This window comes from Microcaecilia unicolor, chromosome 2 (genome assembly GCF_901765095.1).
Source record: "Microcaecilia unicolor chromosome 2, aMicUni1.1, whole genome shotgun sequence".
Lineage (NCBI taxonomy): Eukaryota > Metazoa > Chordata > Amphibia > Gymnophiona > Siphonopidae > Microcaecilia > Microcaecilia unicolor.
In genome coordinates this window covers 557,685,574-557,707,612 of record NC_044032.1, presented here as the reverse complement: position 1 = coordinate 557,707,612, position 22,039 = coordinate 557,685,574, and the positions used below count along the sequence as shown (strand labels likewise).

At 44.2% G+C, this 22,039-nt stretch overlaps 1 protein-coding gene across 1 annotated transcript in view; it reads left to right on the top strand.

Annotated features, from left to right (window-relative positions):
• The window catches only part of LOC115462644, a 248,980-nt gene that overhangs the window by 85,850 nt on the left and 141,091 nt on the right, over window positions 1-22,039 (top strand). Inside the window, exon 9 of the mRNA XM_030192642.1 lies at window positions 17,038-17,115. Coding sequence (XP_030048502.1) covers window positions 17,038-17,115 — 78 coding nt within the window. The remainder of the gene's footprint in view (window positions 1-17,037; window positions 17,116-22,039) is intronic.

The following is a 22,039-nucleotide window of genomic DNA, read 5'->3' as shown; positions in this document are numbered from 1 at the left end:
GTTACGGGACATGGGTGGAGGGCAGGCGAGCGTGGTTGGCGAGGCAGAGGCGAGGCATGCCGCGCGGGGCCCCCTTAGGCGCGGGGCCCTATGCGGCCACCTCGGTCGGCTCTGCCTAAGACCGGCCCTGCCCTTTTCGGTTTTACACATTAGAATTTATGTGCACCACATGATAGAATACACTTAGAAAGTTATGCATGTAAATTCTAATTAAAGCCAATTAGTGCTGCTAATTGGTTGTTAAGTACCAATTATCAGTGCTGATTGGCTTGTTAATTAAGTTGTGCACGCAATTTGGTCATGTGGCCAAATTATCATGTACAACTTAAGGTGCCATTTATAGAATTTCAGGGGTAAGATTATAGAATAAGGTTGTAAGTCAGTTATGACAATAACTGCAAATTAGTGCCAATTAATGCTGATTAAAGCTAATTATTGGTAATTATCACCAACAGAGTTGCAATTTAGCACCAATTAACTAATTAAGGGGCCTTTTTACTAAGCTGCATTAGACGCTAACTAATGCTGCTTAAAATTGCATACTGCAGGACTTGAGGAAGCATACTGTGGTAACTGCCAAATTTGTGCACATTAACCGCGCATTAAAACTTTTTTTGAGGGACTATGTCGGGGGGCAGAAAGCGGGCATTCCTGGGTGCTAAGCAGTTAGTGCATCTAACTTAAGCACATGCTAATTAGTGTAGGTATACTGCGTAAGCTCTTACTGCCTACATAATGGGTGGCAGTCCCCCAAATTCTATATGTTGCGCCTTAATTTCTATGCAGAAACTGAAGCGTGTTCTATAGCAATTCACATAGCAATTGTTAACTAGCTAATCAGCACTGTCAATTGGAGTTAACAAGCAATTATCAGCACTAATTGGCTTTAATTATGATTTATGCACACAACTTAATAATAGTATTCTGTTACATGGTGCGCTTAAATTCCAAGTTGCATAGTTGAAAAGGGGGCGTGGTTATGGGCGTTTCTAAAATCTATATACATTATTATAGAATACACCCACTCTGCGCCTAATATAGGCATTGGGATTTATGCCAAGTAAAACATGGCCTAAATGGATGCGACCAAATTTGGTCACGTAGAGAGGCACTCAGCGTATTCTATATACTGCGTGGAAATTTAAGCCCATTCTATAAAATTTAGGTGTACTTTAGAGAATATGCCTAGGCATATTCATTTTCCATGCATATTTTTCAGTCACCATATATAGAATCTAGCCCAGTAAGCACTCACACTGTAATTTTTAAAAATGGCCACACGCGAATGGCAACATTAGCACATGGACATTAATACAAAAAATAGAAAATCAGCCATTTTGTGGCTGTGGTAAAAATGGCCATAATGTGCATGAAAAACCCACGAAGGAGTGTGTTAGGACCAGTTTTTGCCACAGTAAAAGAACCCTTAATTTATGTGCGTAACTGGTGCTATTCTATAACTGGACACCCAATTGTAACTGTTCATGCCCTATATAGAATGAGGGACAGGGCCGGTTTTAGGGTGAGGCGACCACATAGGGCCTCGCTCTCAAGGGGGCCCCGCGCAGCGCGCCTGAACTCGCCCCAACCGCCCGAGCTCCAGTTCTCCCTCCCTCTGAATTTTAAAAGTTTACCTCGTCGACGTTGGGTTAAAGTGGCCGGCAGGTAGCAGCAGCAGTGAAAAGCGTGTGAGCTGCTTGGCGCTTCGGGAGCCTTTCTTTCCCTCTCTCAGCTCTGGTCCCACCCTTGAGGGCGGGACCAGAGCTGAGAGAGCTGAAAGAGGGAAAGGAAGGCTCCTGAAGTGCCAAGCAGCTCACACGCTTTTCAATGCTGCTGCTACCTGCCGGCCGCTGTAACCCGACGTCGATGAGGTAAACTTTTAAAATTCGGGGGGGGGGGCAGGCCTTGGAGCTGGGTGGGAGGCAGGGGGGCCTTGAAGCTGGGTGGGAAGTAGGGTGGCCTTGGAGCTGGCAGGGAGGGAGGGAGGCCTTGGAGCTGGGAGCGAGGGAGGGGGGAGCCCTGGAGCTAGGGGGCCCTGGGGGGAGGGGGCCTTGGAGCTCAGAGGGTAATGGGCTGGGAGCTCGGAGGGAGCTCGGAGGGAGGGGTGGCCGCCCTAGAGCTCAGAGGGAGGGGTGGCTGGCCCTGGAGCTAGGGTGGGGGTGGGGCTAGGGTGGGGTCCCATCAAATTGGTCTGCATAGGGCCTCGCACTTGCTAAGACCGGCCCTGATGAGGGAGATAAGGTGTAAGTGATACTTTCATACTGGACTAACACAATTCTTTTCTGAGTAGCTTTTGAGAACTAAGATCAACATAAAACAATGGATTTGGGTATTATTATTTATCATTTTCCAGACCACTTTATCTGATGTGCAGATCAAAGCGGTTAGCAATCTAAAAAAGGAAGATAAGAAAGAAACTCCATTATTCATATAGGAGAGCAAATAATTCAGTCATACAGGGCAGTTATACAAACATAAGAATAGTAAAAACAATAAAAAAGAAACTCATCTGGTAAATCACCAGGGATAATCTGAATCATAACCCACATTAAACTGGTTCTAAAACCCTAAAGGCTCGTTGGAATAAATGAGCCAGCCCTGTGGCATCTAATCTTTTTGTAGGATGTTTCAGCATGCAAGGATAGAGTTCCTATTTCTTCTATAATGCAGGGGCTAAGAAGAAATAGGCATTCTGCTAGTAGATTCAAGGTGTGCCTAAGAGAGACCTGGAAGAACTAGACAATAGTCATGTAGCAAGCAAAGTAGATGAAGAGGTATATAAGGAATGGTAAGTATTGATAAATAATGTGGTAACCCCTCATGAAGAGCTTTGTGAGCAAGAACAAAGATCATAACTAACTCTAAACGCAATTGGAAGCCAATGCAAATGAATCAGGAGAGGTGTCATGTGATCAGGTATCTGAGCCAGACAGCAATCTCAGAGCTGTATTATTTAAAGTCTGAAGCCTTCTCAACCTATAGTGAGGTACACCTGCATATACAATGTCATAATAATCGATGATGAAGAGAAGATAACTCTTGAAAACTTGTTAAAGAAATATTAAGTTAGTCCAATAAAAAGGTATCACCTACAACGTTTTTACATAGTAACATAGTAGGGTTTTATTTACACCGGTTTAGTCACACAGACTTATTCCAGTTTCAACTTCATCATTACAGGACAGTTCTTCACCTCAAGTTTCTTACATTTATTCCACCTCAACAATATAATTCAAGTTTCTATCTCAAGACGTTTTAACCACAGTCCAGTTTCTCTTGGCACTACCTTCTGTTCTCAGGTAGTTTACTGGCTACTTTCACTTTTCACAAACAGTTCATTTCATCAACATAGCTTCAACCTCCTCCCCTACAGAGATTTTAGTCACAGTCCAACCTTTCAAGGCACTCCCTTTGGTGCACAGTAAATCTGCTGAGGTACTGTCCTCCACAGGTTCCTCCCCAACTGCACCAGTTTTGTTTCCCCAATTTTAAACAGTTGAGGTAATACTGCAGCTAGGAAACCTCTCACCTTGCCATCTGGAACCTGTGCTAATGACGACACCTCCATACGCTCCTCCCCTATCTCCTCCCCTGCCTCCATTTTATCCCATTCCGTATCCTCCTCCTCTCCACAGTGTTCTCCCAGCTGCTCCCCATCTCCCTGATTAGAAACCATCTCCTAATCCTGCCCCTCCTCCTCTATTTCCTGTGAGTCCTGCATAGGGTCTGGTGGATTGTGGGAATGGTAGTCCCTATCCTTAGTTATTATTCTGGTCGGCCTTTAGGCCACTAGGGGGCGAATTCCATGTCTATAAGGAACCTGTGAATGACATCTGCTCTTCCTCCCAAGCACACTTCCCTCCTGTCTCTGCCTTCACCCTCCTTGAAGCAGTCTTCTCTCAAACCCCTTACAACAGTCCATTCAGTCTGCCCAACAAGATAAACACATATTATAAGGTATGATATGTTACTACATATGCATACTTGATCTTGATTTCTCTTTGACAATTTCAGGGAACAGACATAGAAGTCTGCAAAGCACTAGCCTTATTCTTCAACTGCTGAAGCTGTCATCAAAGCCCACTCTAGTCCATTCAAATCTCTCTACCCATGATTGGGGCATAGACCATAGAAGTCTGCCCTGCACTGGCCTATCTATTCAGCCACAATTAGGATACAGACAATAGAAGTCTGTCCAGCACTGGCCTTGTTCTCCAACTACTGAAGCTGAATCTGTCCAGCTATGATCAGGGCACAAACCATGGAACTCTGCTCAGCACTGGCTTTACTTCTCAATTACTGGTGTTACCATGAGTAGAGAGATGTGGTAGCCGTGTTAGTCCACTTTTAAAGGTAATCAATAGAAATAGAATAAAATAAAATATAGAAAAGAAAATAAGATGATACCCTTTTTATTGGACTAACTTAATACATTTTTTGATTAGCTTTCGAAGGTAGCCTTCTTCGTCAGATCAGAAATAATTGTAATCACCGCTAACCTTGTTTGGTTCCATACCTTCCATACAGAATTCCTTTGTGTTTATCCCACACATTTTTGAATTCTGTTAGTGTTTTCATCTCTGCCACCTCCTGCGGGAGGGCATTCCAGGCATCTGTTTGTTGACCCTTATTTCCACATATCCAAGTGAATATGTTTATCACAATTCTCTACTTAAGATGGCGTATTGTTATAGAATATCCACCAGATGGCAATATGCAGTCATAATAAGCTCAGAATCTAATCAGCAGGGAAAGCTATGCAGGCTTATTTATTACATGTAAAAATGACCTTCAAATTACTGCGGATTTACCTTGTTATTATAGAAATGGTAGGAATGAAATACGCAATTTAACAGAACCCCAGAAATAACATATTTATTACTGGATATGATTCTTATACCTGGAATCAAAGCAAAATTAAGGGACTCTTTTACTAAAGGGTGTTAGAATCTGGACTTAGCACATCTTAACACAGGACTTTCCCGTGCCATGGGCATGGAATAAGCAGGTTGTGGGCATTTCAGAAAACTATGTGCACAATTATAGAATACATTTGATCCGTGCCTAACATAGGTGCAGGTATTTAAGCCTGATTTTAGGTGGTCTAAAGGGGTGTGCCTAAATTTTAGTCACAAGAACGGCATGTGAGCATATTCAATAAACTATGAGTAACTTTAAACGTCCTTTATAGAATCACGTTAACCATGTGGTTTTTCAACACCAATTTTTAAGGCACCATTTATAGAGTTTGGGCCTAAGCCCAAATTTAATGTGGTAGTATTTAGGGCTTTTAAATTTTATTGTGCAGGTCTCGCGCTAAGTTTTGCATTAGCACGTGGGACTTACAAAAAATGTACATGGGAGCACTTACCACCAAGTGCTCCTGTGCTAACTCAGTGTTAGCCAGTTAGCCCATAATAATGCAAGCGTGCTAGTAGGTTAAAGACTCCACACTAATTCTCTGCCCATGACATGCTGTCTCTAAAAAAATATTCTAAAAAATAGTTAACATGCATTTAGACTTTAATGCATTACTACTCTTTAGGGCCCCCAAATGACCTTCACATATTAAATAGAGCATAGAGGGATGTAAGCTGCATGGAGCAGCAGGTACAGCTCTAACCACAAATAGTGCAAATTGCCATTTATCTTGAGGCTAATAATCCACACTCAACAAAGTTGTATGAATTTCTCACTGGAATAGTCCATCCACATCTTTTACGGATGAGGACTTAGGGCAGAATGTGGAGAAGAAAAACTTTTGGCAGCCTCTGGACTTGGACATAACAGGGGGATGTGGACAGTTGAAGACTTGGATAAGTGTCGTGATTATGGGCTTTAAAAGCAGTCTCAGATAAGCAAAACGTGGCATCCTACAGAGACTTCTATGGTCCTTATGCATTTTTTAACAGTCCTGAAAAACAATCTGAAAGTTAGCAGCTTCCAGGTATTGTTATGGTGTGACTTTGAGACTAACCCTCTCTGTAATTATACATAGTATAGGAATGGATATAATGCACATTGTTCTGCATGTTGACTTCACATAACATTGTACGATTAAGCTATGCTGTGTCCAAATATTTGGATAGATTGGATGGATCATACAGGTCTTCATTTGCTGTCATGTACTGTGTTTATTATGTTTGCTATCTGGTCAATATTTATGTGGTGGTGGTTAGCTTTTTTTATGCACTGACCATCATGGGCACTGGCATTGAATATTCAGGTATGACCAGCCAAGAGATTGCCCCAGAGCTTATGTGAGTCCCAGCTGACATTCAGCGCACATGCGTAACTGCTAATGCCAATTTACTGTCAACACCAATTATAGTGATTAATTGGTCGTTAATCTAATAAGCAGTTAATTATATTGTTATGTGCATAATTGATAGTATTCTATAACTTGAGTGCACAAACTGGTGCACTAAGAATAAAACTGCACACAAATGTATAGAATTAGGGGGCAAAGGTCAAATACTGCAATGAATGCAATAATCTTCATATATGCAGAGTTTTGCAGCATCATATGACTCAAAATTGCATTATAGGAACTCTTAAAATAGGCCAATTGATAGAATTTTGGGGGCCCATCCCTTTCAAATAATCCAGCTGAGTTTTATCCATGAGAGCATATTCTATACTTGGGCAAAAGTATAATTTTGCAGGCCCTTCACATAGAGGATTTGGAGCGGATTTCCAGGTCAATTGTTATAATCCCCAGGCCAGCCAGAAATAGCATAGTAACGTGGATGGGCATAATCGAACGGGGGCGGCCATCTCCGGGGACGGCCCTGGGAAGGGGCGGAGCCAACCATATTATCGAACAAGATGGGCACCCATCTTTTGTTTCAATAATGCGGTTGGGGCCGGCCAAATCTCATCATTTAGGTCACCCTTAGAGATGGTTGACCTAAATGTTGAGATCGCCAGACTTAGAGATGGCTGGCCTCGGTTTTTGCCGATAATGGAAACCGAGGCCGGCCATCTCAAATCCAGCCAAATCCAAGGCATTTGGTCATGGGAGGAGCCAGCATTTCTAGTGCACTGGTCCCCCTGACATGCCAGGACACCAACCGGGTACCCTAGGGGGCACTGCAGTGGACTTCATTAATTGCGCCCAGGTACATAGCTCCCTTCCCTTGGGTGCTGAGTCCCCCAAAACCCACTCCCCACAACTGTACACCACTACCATAGCCCCTATGGGTGGAGGGGGCACCTACATGTGGGTAAAGTGGGTTTCGGGTGGGTTTTGGAGGGCTCCCGTTTACCACCACAAGTGTAACAGGTGGGGGGGGGGATGGGCCTGGGTCCGCCTACCTGAAGTGCACTGCAGTACCCACTAAAACTGCTCCAGGGACCTGCATACTGCTGTCATGGAGCTGGGTATGCTGGCATAGAGGCTGGGAAAAATGTTTTAATTTTTTTTTTTTGGGGGGGGGTGTTAGAGGGTTGGTGACCACTGGGGGAGTATGGGGAGGTCATCCCCGATTCCCTCCGGTGGTCATCTGGTCAGTTTGGGCATCTTTTTGAGGCTTGGTCCTGAAAATAAATGGACCAAGTAAAGTCGGCCAAATGCTCATCAGGGCCGGCCTTCTTTTTTCCATTATTGGCCTAGTGCGCCCATGTGTTAACCATGCCCACATCCCGCCTTTGCTACGCCTTTCGAACGCTCCCTTAATCTTTGACCGCTTCTGCGACGGACTGCAGTTGAGGGCGGCCAAAATCGGCTTTCGATTATGCCGATTTGGCTGCACCTGAGAGAAGGGCGCCCATCTCCTGATTTGTGTTGGAAGATGGGCGCCCTTCTCTTTCGAAAATAAGCAGGATAGTAACATAGTAGATGACGGCAGAGAAAGACCTGTATGGTCCATCCAGTCTGCCCAACAAGATAAACTCATATGTGCTACTTTTTGTGTATACCTGACCTTGATTTGTATCTGCCATTTTCAGGGCAAAAACCATAGAAGTCTGCCCAGCACTAGCCCCGCCTCCCAACCACTAGCCCTGCCTCTCCCCACCGGCTCTGCCACCCAATCTCCGCTAAGCTTCTGAGGAACCATTCCTTCCAAACAGGATTCTTTTATGTTTATCCCATGCATTTTTGAATTCTGTTAGGAGGATGCTGAGGGAGCCCCAGTCAACATGTAATAGTGACATTTAGAGGTCAAATTTAGAGCCCTAAGGTATGGCCCCTGGACATTGGCTGTCACAGTGATGACTGGGCTAGGTGAGTGTTGGGGTAGGAGGAGAGGAGGAAGGGAAGAGAGGTTGTAATAAAACAACAAGGCAAAAAATGCTGGGTGGTTGTGAATAAAGATGTATGACGGTAGGTCACAGGCCAGATTCCAAATGAGCTGGAAACCCACAGAAGCTGGAGGAAAGTGGTCTCCATCCACCCCACCCCTTCTTGCCTCCATAAAAAAAGAAGATGGGAGGGCAGAGGCTAAAAGTGGCATACCATAGATATAAGAAAAGAGTGAGAATAGTGGTTGGGAGAAGACTCAGTGGTGAATTGATTTTCAGAATGCATCTATAGTACCAGCAAATAGAGAACTAGAGAACAATACAGTATAGCATATTAGAGATTATAAACACTGGATCGCTGCTGGTGCTGTACACTGAAACTTGATTAATTCATGTAGAGACACTAAGGGGTCCTTTTACTAAGGTGTGCTGAAAAATGGCTTGCGGTAGTATAGGCACGGGTTTTGTCCTTTTAAAAATTTTTGTTGAAAATGGACGTGCGGCAGAATCAAAATTGCTGCGCATCCATTTTGGGTCTGAGACCTTATCGCCAGCCATTTATCTAGCGGCAAAGACTCACATGGTAACCTGGCAATAATGACCTACATGCGTCAAGTGCCACTTGGCGCGCTTTGTTACGCACGTCCGAAAATAAAAATGATTTTTCAGATGCGCGTATCGGGCGTGCGCCAAAAATGAAATTACCGCAACAGCCACATGGTAGCCATACGGTAACTCCATTTTGGCACATGTCGGGTGTGTGTTCATAAGTACATGTAAGTACATAAGTATTGCCATACTGGGAAAGACCAAAGGTCCATCAAGCCCAGTATCCTGTTTCCAACAGTGGCCAATCCAGGTCACAAATACCTGGCAAGATCCCAAAAATGTACAAAACATTTTATAATGCTTATCCCCAAAATAGTGGATTTTCCCCAAGTTCATTTAATAACGGTCTATGGACTTTTCCTTTAGGAAGCTGTCCAAACCTTTTTTAAAACTCCGCTAAGCTAACCGCCTTTACTAAATTCTCTGGCAACGAATTCCAGAGTTTAATTACACGTTGAGTGAAGAAACTTTTCTCTGATTCGTTTTAAATTTACTACATTGTAGCTTTATCGCATGCCCCCTAGTCCTAGTATTTTTGGAAAGAGTAAAGAAGCTAAGCATATGTCTACCCATTCCACTTCACTCATCTACCTGTTCAACTCCACTCATTATTTTATAGACCTCTATCATATCTCCCCTCAGCCGCCTTTTCTCCAAGCTGAAGAGCCGTAGCCACTTTAGCCTTTCCTCATAGGGAAGTTGTCCCATCCCCTTTATCATTTTCGTCGCCCTTAGTAAAAGGGCCCCCAAGGTTCTGCTCCCTTAAAGATTTGCAGAGGTCTCTAGTGGCTCTACCAGGATAATGTAGTCTGGCCTTTTCTTACCTTTGACTATTCTGGAACAAATGATGGTCCTTCTGCCTTGAATGACAATGGTAGGAGGAGTCCTCTTTTGGAAGGGAGATTGGGGTAATATAAATGTCACGCCCAGGGGGAGTTTCCCCAGATATCATACCATTACAGTGATAGAAAGGGAATTGTTTTTTCCTAGCTGAGGCCCATTTAAGAAAGAAGAGGGTCTCTGGCTAGCATAGCCACTGCACCTGCAATGAGAAGGAACATAAAGCATTTAACGGAGCCTATAAAGCTGCTGCACTTGCCCATGGTATATGCTGAAACATGGATCCAGTGTCATGTATACACAGCAGGTAACTAGGTTTGTGAGCCCTTGGGCCACTGCCGAGGAGCAGCAGCGGCAGGAGAATCACCCAAACACAAGACAAGGCAGCCCGGAACTGGAACACAGTGGATCGGGGCAAGGCTTCACCTACACTTAGCCACCCTTCACCCGGAGTTAAGCTCCGGGCTGCAGGTGGCCGGCAGGACTTACCGGACAGGACAGTGGCAGGCAGAAGAAAAGTCCAGTAGGCAAGCAGAGTCAAAGTCACAAAAGAGTAAAAGCACAAAGGCACTGTAACAACTCACACCAAAGGAACACCTCTGAAGAACCCTGTTGCAAGGCAAACTAGAACCCCTCCCAGGTGATTAATAAAGGCAGCCTACCAGGGAGTTCACCAGGTATGGATACTTCTTAGTTCCAAAAAACTCCCACAACAATCTGGAAAGCTGGAAGATCCGGACCGGACCGGACCGGACCAACATATCTTCTGGAACATGGGAAACTCCAAGTCATCGATTCACAGCAGCCACCAAGTCTAACCACCAGGGGGCGAGGGGACTGAGAGCATGGAACCTGGGCACCACCGTGACATCCAGCGACCACAATGCCCTAGAAGGAGAGAGGGAGAAAGAGCTGAGAGAACAAGCCTTAAGGAACAAGAGGGAACACAGGACGGTTCGATAAGATCTGGAAGGAGAAAGAGTCCAGTAGCTGAGATCCCATCAGGGAAGGGACCACCTACTTAGGATTTTGCACTAAAAGGCTCCTCAGAGAGCCCTACCAAAAGGAAAGAGATTTACAGAGCAGTTTTCCTCTGGAGAAGGGGCCCAGAAAAAGTAAAGCTGTAAAAGGACTTTTAGCAGGAACTTCCTGCAGCTCAGAGTGTTCCAAAGAAAATATGAGACTATTAGGGATTGAACTAAGTTTTCCTACCTTACGTTGTCCTGTACATAGTTGATGCTGAGCGATATGTCATGGTTTGCTTGAAGAATCTAGGTTTAAGTAAACCCTTTTGTTCAGAACTTGAAATCTGGCCTGGACTGACTTATTGGATGAAAAGAGAGTTCCGAGTGAGTGGATGAGCTCCATGTTGGTTCCAGCCCTGACCTCCCTTAGTTGTACCACAGAAAGATGGTATATCCAGTGCATTTTTTCTAGTGAAAAAGGCGCCGGTACTCAAATACCAGGCCACCCTTCAGGGGTGGGGTGATCACTGAGGGACCTTGCAAATAGTCACAGAATCTATGACAAGGCGGAATTTCTGTGTAGGGCCTGAGCTCTTTCATTAAAACTTGGGGACCATGGGTCAATTTTAGCAGACAATAGAAAAGGTGCCGGTACTCAGTACCCCCAAGTACCCCCTCAAAAAAGCCCTGGGTATATCTAATATTTAATCCCCCTTTATAATGGGGATTGCTAAAGATCATGAGAGAACTCTCCAGTTTCTGAGGGCAGGGTTCTGAGGTTGTGGGTGGTAAAGGATCCAGCCCAAGGGAGTGGGTTCCTGGGTATGTTGCAGAGGAAAATGTGCCTGGTTGTTGAAGTACAGTAGAGGAGGAGTTAGGAGTTCATAAATAATGTTATTGGAGAAGGCACAAGGTCTTTGGTTACCTGCATCCCCACCGGGACCTTTGGAGGAGAGGGGAAGTCCTGGATGAGTTCAAGAAACTAAGGCTGACCAAAGATGTCTTCAGTTAAGTCTCTGTCCATTCTTCTGACTGTGAAGGTGACCTGTATATTTACCAGTTTAACCCACAGTGCTTCTTCCTTACCCCATACGTCCTGCAGTTCTGCCACTTTAATACTATTCTTAACATATAATGCCACTCCTCCACCCCTTTTTCCTACCCTGTCCTTCCTGAATAGATTATAGCCAGGTATAACTACATCCTAGTCGTGACTTTCTGAGAACCACATCTCCTTGACTGTCACTAAATCCAAATTGGCTTCTATCATTGCAGCCTCTAGATCTATTTGGAACTGAAACTGCTAATGGTACTTGCTATTAAACCTCAGTTTCAATCCTACCTTTGCAAGTACACCTCTCTTGTACTATATTATGTATTGAATACCTAAGGAGGAAAAAGACTTCAGATGCTCGACATTCACTACTTAGCTTTTTAGCTTGTATATTGACCATGAATGCTTGGCTGCTGAATATCCACTCCTGAAGAAACCCTTCTTAATGTGGATATCATGCGAGCTCCTCACGAGTCAGAAAACCTCGTATATCTATAGGGCTTAATTTAGTAAACCTCTACCATATTGTAGAAGAATTATTATACTGTTCTATATTTAGAAACCATTTGACTGGTGGCACTTATCTGAGCAATAGCTGTAACTGGGTCGACTAGGGACGCTCTACAGTGAGCTCCTGTTTCGCACAAGCTTCTTAAGGAGCAGTACCCTCGGCCATACAAGTGCCCTGAAACAAAGTATAAACATCATTACTTAGAGAGGAGACGTGAAAAACTCAGTGGTGAACCAAAACTAACGATTGCCTACCTTTTCGTGTCCTGCCTTTTCTCTGACAGATTTGTTACAACAAAATGGCTGCCTGCTTTTATACTAACGCCTTGAGCTTCCTCCTCTCAAAGAGAAACTGAATTTTTAAAGAGATAGGCAACCTAAAAGGTGAGAAGTTTAATCACAAACTTTTAAATGAAGATTTTCCACTCAATACGATTATTGAGCCCTAACGGGGCTAGCGATTTTAACTTTTGGATCCAGCGTTGTTCTACTTGGATCAACTTGCAATCTCGATCCCATCCTCTGATGGATTTTACTATCAGGGGCATTTTCGAAAGAGAAGGGCGCCAATCTTCTGACACAAATCGGGAGATGGGCGTCCTTCTTTCAGGGTCGCCCAAATCGGCATAATCGAAAGCCGATTTTGGGCATCCTCAACTGCTGTCCATCATGGGGACGACCAAAGTTCAGGGGGGCATGTCGGCAGTGTACCGAAGGCGGGACGGGGCATGCTTAACACATGGGCATCCTCGGACGATAATGGAAAAAAGAAGGGCGTCCCTGTTTTTTCAGGACCAAGTCTCAAAAAGGTGCCCGAACTGACCAGATGACCACCGGAGGGAATCAGGGATGACCTCCCTTTACTCCCCCAGTGGTCACCAACCCCCTCCCACCCAAAAAGAAAATTTAAAAACATTTTTTGCCAGTCTCTATGCCAGCCTCAAATGTCAAACCCAGCTACATCACAGCAGTATGCAGGTCCCTGGAGCAGTTTTTAGTGGGTAGTGCAGTGCACTTCAGGCAGGCGGACCCAGTCCCATCCCCCCCCCCCCCCCTGTACCTGTTACACTTGTGGTGGTAAATGTGAGCCCTTCAAAACCCACCCGAAACCCACTGTACCCACATGTAGGTGCCCCCCCTTCATCCCTAAGGGCTATAGTAGTGGTGTATAGTTGTGGGGAGTGGGTTTGGGGGGCGTATGGGGGGCTCAGCACCCAAGGTAAGGGAGCTATGCACCTGGGAGCAATTTGTGAAGTCCACTGCAGTGCCCCCTAGGGTGCCCGGTTGGTGTCCTGGCATGTGAGGGGACCAGTGCACTACGAATGCTGACTCCTCCCATAACCAAATGCCTTGGATTTAGTCATTTTTGAGATGGGCGTCCTCGGTTTCCATTATCGGCGAAAACCGAGGTCGCCCATCTCTAAGGTCAACCATCTCAACATTTAGGTTGACCATCTCTTAGGTCAACCTAACTGTTGAGATTTGGGTGTCCCCAACTGTATTATCGAAACGAAAGATGGACGCCCATCTTGTTTCAAAAATACGGGATGCCCCGCCCCTTCACGGGGATGTCCTCAGAGATGGGCGCCCTTAGAGATAGTCGTTCCCGTTCCATTATGCCCCTCTATGTGATCTATTACTATGCTTTTGAAATCCTCAAACGTATGGGAAGTTTCAATGCTATGAGCTACCATACCATCCCCAGGTGCATGCATATATGGTGTATAGCCCCGCCCAGCGCAGACCAGGATATACTGGGCAGGTCTGGGTGCCGCCATTTTGCGGCATCGCAGGAAGATGAGGGAGGCAGGCTACCCTCCCGTAGGGGGGACTGGACCACAAGGGACCCCTTGCTGGGGGACTAGGGGGGATTGGAGACCCACTGGATCTCCAGCCCTCCCTGAACCTGGGGGGGATCATCGGGGGGGGGGGACCAGAGGTCCAGCGGACCTCCAGCCCCCCTGTCACTGGGGTGGGGTTGGTCACCAGGGACCTTTTGCTGAGGGAGTTAGGGGGGACTGGAGACCCACCGGATCTCCAGCCCTCCCTGAACCTGGGGGGGGGGGGGGATCGTCGGGGGGACCGGAGGTTCGCCGGACCTCCAGTCCCCTGTCGCTGGCAGGTTTGTTGTTGGGGGGAATGGGGGCCTGCCAGCATGCAAATGCATGCTGGGCAGGCCTCACCATTCCTCCCCAATGATCTGCAAACCCTAATGCCAGCTCGGAGCTGGCGTTGGGTTTGCTGCGGCCAGCGATCCAATCTTTGACGCGCTGGCTGCTGATCATTGGGGATGAATATGTTTAGCCCTGTTTAGCATGCATTTGCATTCAGAGCCCTCGAGTGCGTTGTTTCACGCGCTCGAGGGCTCTGATCATAGGGCGTTAGCAAACGCCTGCGCTAGCATGGCGCTGACAGCCTCTAGCGTCTGCGTTTGCTTCTGATCATCTCCCTGCCAATGCTTTACTGCATAAAATGCCACTTAGCTTAAAGAGTCCTGGATCCCGACATGGACCATGTTTAGCAGGATTGCTGTTTCAAGGGGCCGAACTTTAGTGTTTCTTTGGCTGTAAAGGTCCCACTAAGTGCATTCAGTAACTGACACAAAATGCCCAGCGAAACAAGGTCCATTTCGGGAGCCAGGACTCTTTAAGTTAAGTGGCATTTTATGCAATAAAGCATTACTAAGCTGCGCTAAAGGCGCATTAGCATTTTTACCATACTCTAAGCATTAGCGTGCGCTGTGTAGGTGTCCACAATATTCCTATGCACACGCTAAAAATGCTAGCACACATTAGTAAACAGGGCCCTACGTACACGTTTTGGTACACTATAAAAATTGAATATGTGTGATGATTAGCATTATGGCGGTCTGTGCTGGTCTTCAAGAAAACTTATGAGCACATAAAAAATACAGTTTGAAAAAGTATTAATTTTATGAATACATCTTCATTAGCACTGGAATAGATGGGATTTGCACACCGTGATTTTTGTAGCCCATAACATAATTATTTTCCCCTTTGTTTTGTGATATTATATATATGTACAGCACCATTTTAGAAACATCATGGATGTCAGCATAGAGATGTTTGAGGCAAAATGTCTAGAGCCTGTGACGTATTTTACAAACACAGGACTAAAAGTAGAAGCCTAATGTAAAATCAACATATCTCCTCTCCACGACCAAGGTGTCCTAAAGCCATTCAAACACGTACAGCACATCAATAGCAATGTCTCAAAATTGGAATTAGAAAAGGTGCAGAGAAGGGTGACAAAAATGATAAAGGGGATGGGACGACTTCCCTATGAGGAAAGGCTAAAGTGGCTAGGGTTCTTCAGCTTGGAGAAAAGATGGCTGAGGGGAAATATGATAGAGGTCTATAAAATAATGAGTGGAGTGGAAAATGTAGACTTGAAGCAACTGTCTACTCTTTCCAAAAATACTAGGACTGGGGGGCATTCAATGAAGCTACAAAGTAGTAAATGAATTGGAGAAAATTTTTCTTTACTGAATGTGTAATTAAACTCTGGAATACATTGCCTGAGAATGTGGTAAAGGCATTTAGCTTAGCAGGGTTTAAAAAAGGGTTGGACAGCTTCCTAAAGGAAAAGTCCACAGACCATTATTAAAATGGACTAGGGGAAAATCCACTGCTTATTTATTTATTTGTTGCATTTGTATCCCATATTTCCCCACCTATTTGCAGGCTCAATGTGGCTTACATAGTACCGTGAGGCGATCGCCTTCCGGTATGACAAATACAGAGTGATATTATGGTATAATAAGGTGCATGTGTGACAGACACATAAGGGAATAGAAAGGAGGAAGCGTTATGTCCAGCTCAAGTATTAGTATCGTTGTGTTGTAGGATTCAGGCATTTAAGTTGGATTGTTAGGGTATGCCTTTTTGAAGAAGATAGTCTTTAGTGATTTCCGGAAGTTTGGTAGGTCAGACGTTGTTTTCGTGGCGTTTGGTAGTGCGTTCCAAAGTTGCGTGCTTATATAGAAGAAGCTGGATGCATAGGTTGATTTCTGGGATAAGCAGCATAAAATGTTTTGTACTTTTTGGGGATCTTGCCAGGTATTTGTGACCCGGATTGGCCACTGTTGGAAACAGGATGCTGGGCTTGATGGACCTTTGTTCTGTCCCAGTATGGCAATACTTATGTGGTAATATAAAATGATTGAAAAAAAAAAAAAAGTGTACCCAAGGTTGCCCCTGAAGTGAAAACAGCCCACATGAGCTCATACCATCATTTGTCCTACCACATACCTCCTTTGTTGATTCAGATACTACAGATTGTATTCTCTTGTTACTATGTGAGCTGCATTGAGCCTGCGATGAGCTGGAAAGTGCAGGATACAATGTAATAAATAAATAAAATACCCTACCACCATAAGACAAGTACATAGCATCCATGAGGTCTTCACCAAGTCCCTGGTGTTCATTTAGTGCCTGTAGGGGAAAACGTCTAGTGCCGCCTATGGTGGTGGTACAGAATGCATAGTGTATTGAGAGGAGGAAGCTGAAGGCGTTAGTATAAAAGCAGGCAGCCATTTTGTTGTAACAAATCTGTCAGAGAAAAGGCAGGACACGAAAAGGTAGGCAATCGTTAGTTTTGGTTCACCACTGAGTTTTTCACGTCTCCTCTCTAAGTAATGCATCTTAATGTTGCACCTTGATAGAATTCTGCCTCTTCCTGTTTCTATCTTCCTACAATATCTTACTTTTTTTCCCCATCTTCTGTCTCACTTGCAAATCAAAAACACTGTGATCATCAAGAAATTTTAACACATTTTTCTTTTTATTTCTTCAGAAAACTGCCAATATTTTCTTCATGGCCATTAGAAAAACTGGAATCTCTTGTTCATTACTCTCTGCAAAGAAATTACAGGTCAGTAATTTAAAAAGTGAAGACAAAGCATAAACGTAATTTGGGGTGAACCTGGGGGGCAGTACCCACCTCTAAATGTTGCAAAGGCTAGTACTGAATTGATTCTCCTGCCCCCACTGCCTAATTATTTTTTTACCCTTTGCCCCCAACGAATGAAGTAGGCAAACTACACCAATGGAAGAAATCAACCAGTTCATCCACTGCCTCCAAATTTATGCTGCGTTTCTCTGTTACTACTGTTTATATTTCTATAGCACTACTAGGGGGTATGCATGAACAACTTCATATTCCATCCTACTTGCATTTTGCACATTAAGGTCCTCATTTATTAACCTGAGTTGAATAGATATTTCAGTGGCCTTTTTGTTATTAATAGCATTAGTTTAACATTTATTTAGAAGGTTATTGTATTTTTTAATTATCAAGTGATTTTATAATGTGTTTATGTTTTGTCTGCACTTAATTATGTTAATTGTTCAGTTATTTTTTAAGTGGTATGCCAAATATGACAGTGAAAAATAAATAGATAATGGGGCTCATTTTCGAAAGAGAAAAACATACAAGAAGTGTCAAAAAGCAGCATTTAGATGAATTCCTTCTCAAAATGTCCAAATCGGTGCAGATGCTTATCTAAGCAATTATTCTGCAGTGTGTCCAAATCACAAGGGGGGGGGGGGGGGGGGTCGGGGGTGTTTTGTGGGCGGGCTCAAGGAGTTCCTAACACTTGGACGTTTTACAGCCATAATTGTGGAATGGGCTGCCTCAATTGGTCAAACTTACTCCTGATCACCCAACCTTCAAGAAGCACCTCAAGACCTTCCTTTTTGGTAGAGCATACGCTTCAAACCCGCCTGGCATCTCTTCCTTCTGAATTCCAACTGTCGTAGCGACATATTGTTCACCACTACTCTTTCCCCTTTTCCCTCCTTAGCTATTTCCCTTTCTCTCTTACGACATTGATTGTTTGTTTGCTGAATTGTTGTATGTTTTTATAGACTGTTGTGCGCCACATTGAGCCTGCCCATGGGTGGGAATATTGTGGGATATAAATGCTATCAATAAATAAATAAATAATAGAACAAAATGAAAATGTCTAGGGATGAAACTTCAACATTTTGGTCTACACCTGTTTTTAGAATGAATAAGCTACAAAAAGGTGCCCTAAATAAACAGACGACCACTGGAGAGAATCAGGTATCACCCCCTTACTCCCTCGGTGGTCACTGACCCCCTCCCACCCCCACACCAAAATGTGAATAAAAATAGTACTTACCAGCCGCTATGACAGCCTCAGATGTTATAGCCAGGTCTATTAGCGTAGCATGCAGGTCCCTGGAGTACTCTAGTGTTTGGTGCAGTGCACTGTAGACAGGTGGACCCAGGCCCATACCTCCCCCTACCTGTTACAATTGTGGTGGGTGGAAACTGTGAACCCTTCAAAACTCACTATACACACATATAAGTGCTCCCTTCACCCATAAGGTTTATCTTAGTGATTTGCAGTTGGGGGTAGTAGGTTTTGGAGGGCTCAGCAGACAAGATAAGGGAGCTATGGTGAAATGTTTTCCTGGGAACATTTATATGAAGTCCACAGCAGTGCCCCCTAGGATGTTCTATTGCTCTCCTGAAATGTCTGGGGGACCAGCTGACTAAAAATTCTGGTCCCTCCTATATCCCAGTGGCTCAGCTGCAAAGGTTAGGACTCTAAATCAGGCATGAATGTTGTTTAAAAATGCCATTTTGGAAGCCAAGACCAAATGTATTCCACATATTAATAAAGGTGGAAAGAAGAGCAAATGACAGCCAGCATGGTTAAAGGGAAAAGTGAAAGAGGCTATTAGAGCCAAAAGAGCGTCTTTCAGAATATGGAAAAAAGATCCAAATCAAGAAAACAAGAAGCAACATAAGCACTGGAAAGTCAGATGCAAAGCATTGATAAAGAAAGCCAAAAAAGAATATGAAGAGAAACTTGTCTCAGAGGCAAAAACTCATAGTAATAACACTTTCAGGTATATCAGAAGCAGAAAGCCTGTGAGGGAATCTGTGGGACTATTAGATCATCAAGGAGTAAAAGGGTCACTCAGGGAGGACAGGGCCATAGCAGAGAGGCTAAATGAATTCTTTGCTTCTTATTGAAGAAGATGTAAGAGATATAGCTCTACCAGAGATGGTTTTCAAGAGTGACAATGCAGAGAAACTGAAAGAAATCTCAGTGAACCTGGAAGATATACTGAGCCAAATCGACAAATTAAAGAGTAGTAAATCACCTAGACCAGATGGTGTACACCTCAGGGTACATATCATGACTCTTGAGGCTTGGTAACTTGAAACCTCAATATCATGCAGTATAACCTTGGCACATCAATCACCTGAAGTCTCTATTATTTTTATGAAGTCTCTTTTATTGAATAAATCACAAATAATTTACTCACAGACAGATGTTCAAAGGTACTGCTCCAGGATACAGAGACTTCTTAATCTGAAGGCTGTGGGAGGCGGAGATCCGAGGAGAGGTAGCTGTATTGCAGGGGGGGGAAAGATAGTTGAACAGGTAGAAATAGTCCAAAGCTGGGTGACTGGAATGTGCGATATCTCATTGGGGAGGAGATATTTTCAAGGTAAAAATCCAGGTTCGTTACGGGGGGTTTCAGCAGGACAGAGCTATCTGGCATAGGATGATGCATGCTCCATGTCCCTGGCTAGATGGAGAAAGAAAGCCTCGTGGCTGAAAGGACAAAGAGGTGTTGGGGCTTCACACAGGCTCAGGGAGGAGCAGATAGAAGCCAATGGGAACAGAGCCTGCCATCGGGTAGCAAGGGGTGGTCCTAGAGGACGGCTCTTGATTGGAGAGAGAGGTCATACCTGGCTGACCTCCCAGGACAGGGATAGTGAGAATGACCAGGCAATGATAGCAGGAAGACAAAGGAGCCAAGCTTGGCAGAGAGAGAGAGAGAGGAGATCTGTGTAGCCTTGCAACCAGTAGTAATAGTTCTTACACAGCCAGGCAAGAGTGGTTGCACAGCCTATGAACTACATTACCCACAGTGCATTTCTCATGTATCTTTGCAGTGAGAAACTGCAGCAATGATAGTCCTTAGAACTGGGAATAACAGTAAAGGTATTTCACACATTTCAGGATCACGTTATGAACTAGTGCAAGGCTGTCGGGGGACAGAACAGTACTGAAAGAACTCAAATATGAAATTACAGATGTGCGGTTAGTGATCTGTAACCTATCATTAAAATCATCTGTAGTACTTGAAGATTGGAGGGTGGCAAACGGAATGCCTGATTTTAAAAAGGGATGCATGGGTGATCCATGAAATTACAGACCGGTAAGCCTGGTGTCACTGCTGGGCAAAATAGCCTTTTCTCCAAGCTGAAGAGCCCTAACCTTCTTAGCCTTTCCTCATAGGGAAGTCGTTCCATCCCTTTTATCATTTTCGTCGCCCTTCTCTGCACCTTCTCCAATTCCTTTATATCTTTTTTGAGATGCGGCGACCAGAATTGGACACAATATTCAAGGCGCGGTCACACCGTGGAGCGATACAACGGCATTATAACATCCTCGTGTTTGTTTTCCATCCCTTTCCTAATAATACTCAACATTCTGTGTGCTTTCTTAGCCGCCGCAGCACACTGAGAAGAAGTTTTCAACGTCTTATCAACATTGACTCCCAGATCCCTTTCTAGGTCTGTGACTCCTACGCGGAACCTTGTATGACATAGCTGTAATTCGGGTTCCTCTTACCTACATGCATCACTTTGCACTTGTCAACATTGAACTCCATCTGCCACTTGGACGCCCAATCCCCCAGTCTCGTGAGGTCCTCCTGTAATCTTTCACACTCCTCTTGCGACTTGACGACCCTGAATAACTTTGTGTCATTTGCAAATTTAATTACCTCACTAGTTACTCCCATCTCTAGGTCATTTATAAATATGTTAAAAAGCAGCGGTCCTAGCACAGACCCCTGAGGGACCCCACTAACTACCCTTCTCCATTGAGAATACTGACCATTCAATCCTACTCTCTGCTTCCTATCTTTCAACCAGCTCTTAATCCATAGTAATACCCTACCTCCAATCCCATGACTCTCCAGTTTCCTCTGGAGTCTTTCATGAAGTACTTTGTCAAACGCCTTCTGAAAATCCAGATACATAATATCCACCGGTTCCCCATTGTCCACATGTTTGTTCACCCCTTCAAAAAAATGCAGTACATTGGTGAGGCAAGACTTCCCTTCACTAAATCCCTGCTGACTTTGTCTCATCAGCCTATGTTTTTGTATGTGCTCTGTAATTTTATTCTTAATAATAGCCTCTACCAAGGAGGTGAATAGTGGAGTGCCAAGGGTGAGTAGTGGAGTGCCCTAGGGATCTGTACTGGGACCAGTGCTATTTAACATATTTATTAATGATCTGGAAATGGGAATGATGAGTAAGGTGATTAAATTTGCAGATGACACAAAAGTATTCAAAGTTGTTAAAATGCATGCGGATTATGAAAAATTGCAGAAAGTCCTTAGGAAGTTGGAAGGTTGGGCATCCAAATGGCAGGTGAGATTTAATGTGGACAAGTGCAAAGTGATACACATTGGGAAGAATAATTGAAATCATAGTTATTTGATGCTAGGTTCCACCCTAGGAGTCAGCACTAAAGAAAAAGGATCAAAGTGTCATTGTGGACAATACGCTAAAATCTTCTGACCAGTGTGTAGTGGCAGTCAAAAAAGCAAACAGATTGCTAGGATTTATTAAGAAATGGATAGAAAATAAGTCAAATAATATTATAATGCCTTTGTATCACTCTATGGTGTGACCACACCTTGTGTATTGTGTGCAATTCTGTTGCCATGTCTTAAAAAGGAAATTACAAAATTAGAAAAGGTTCAAAGAAGGGCAACCAAAATGATTAAGAGGA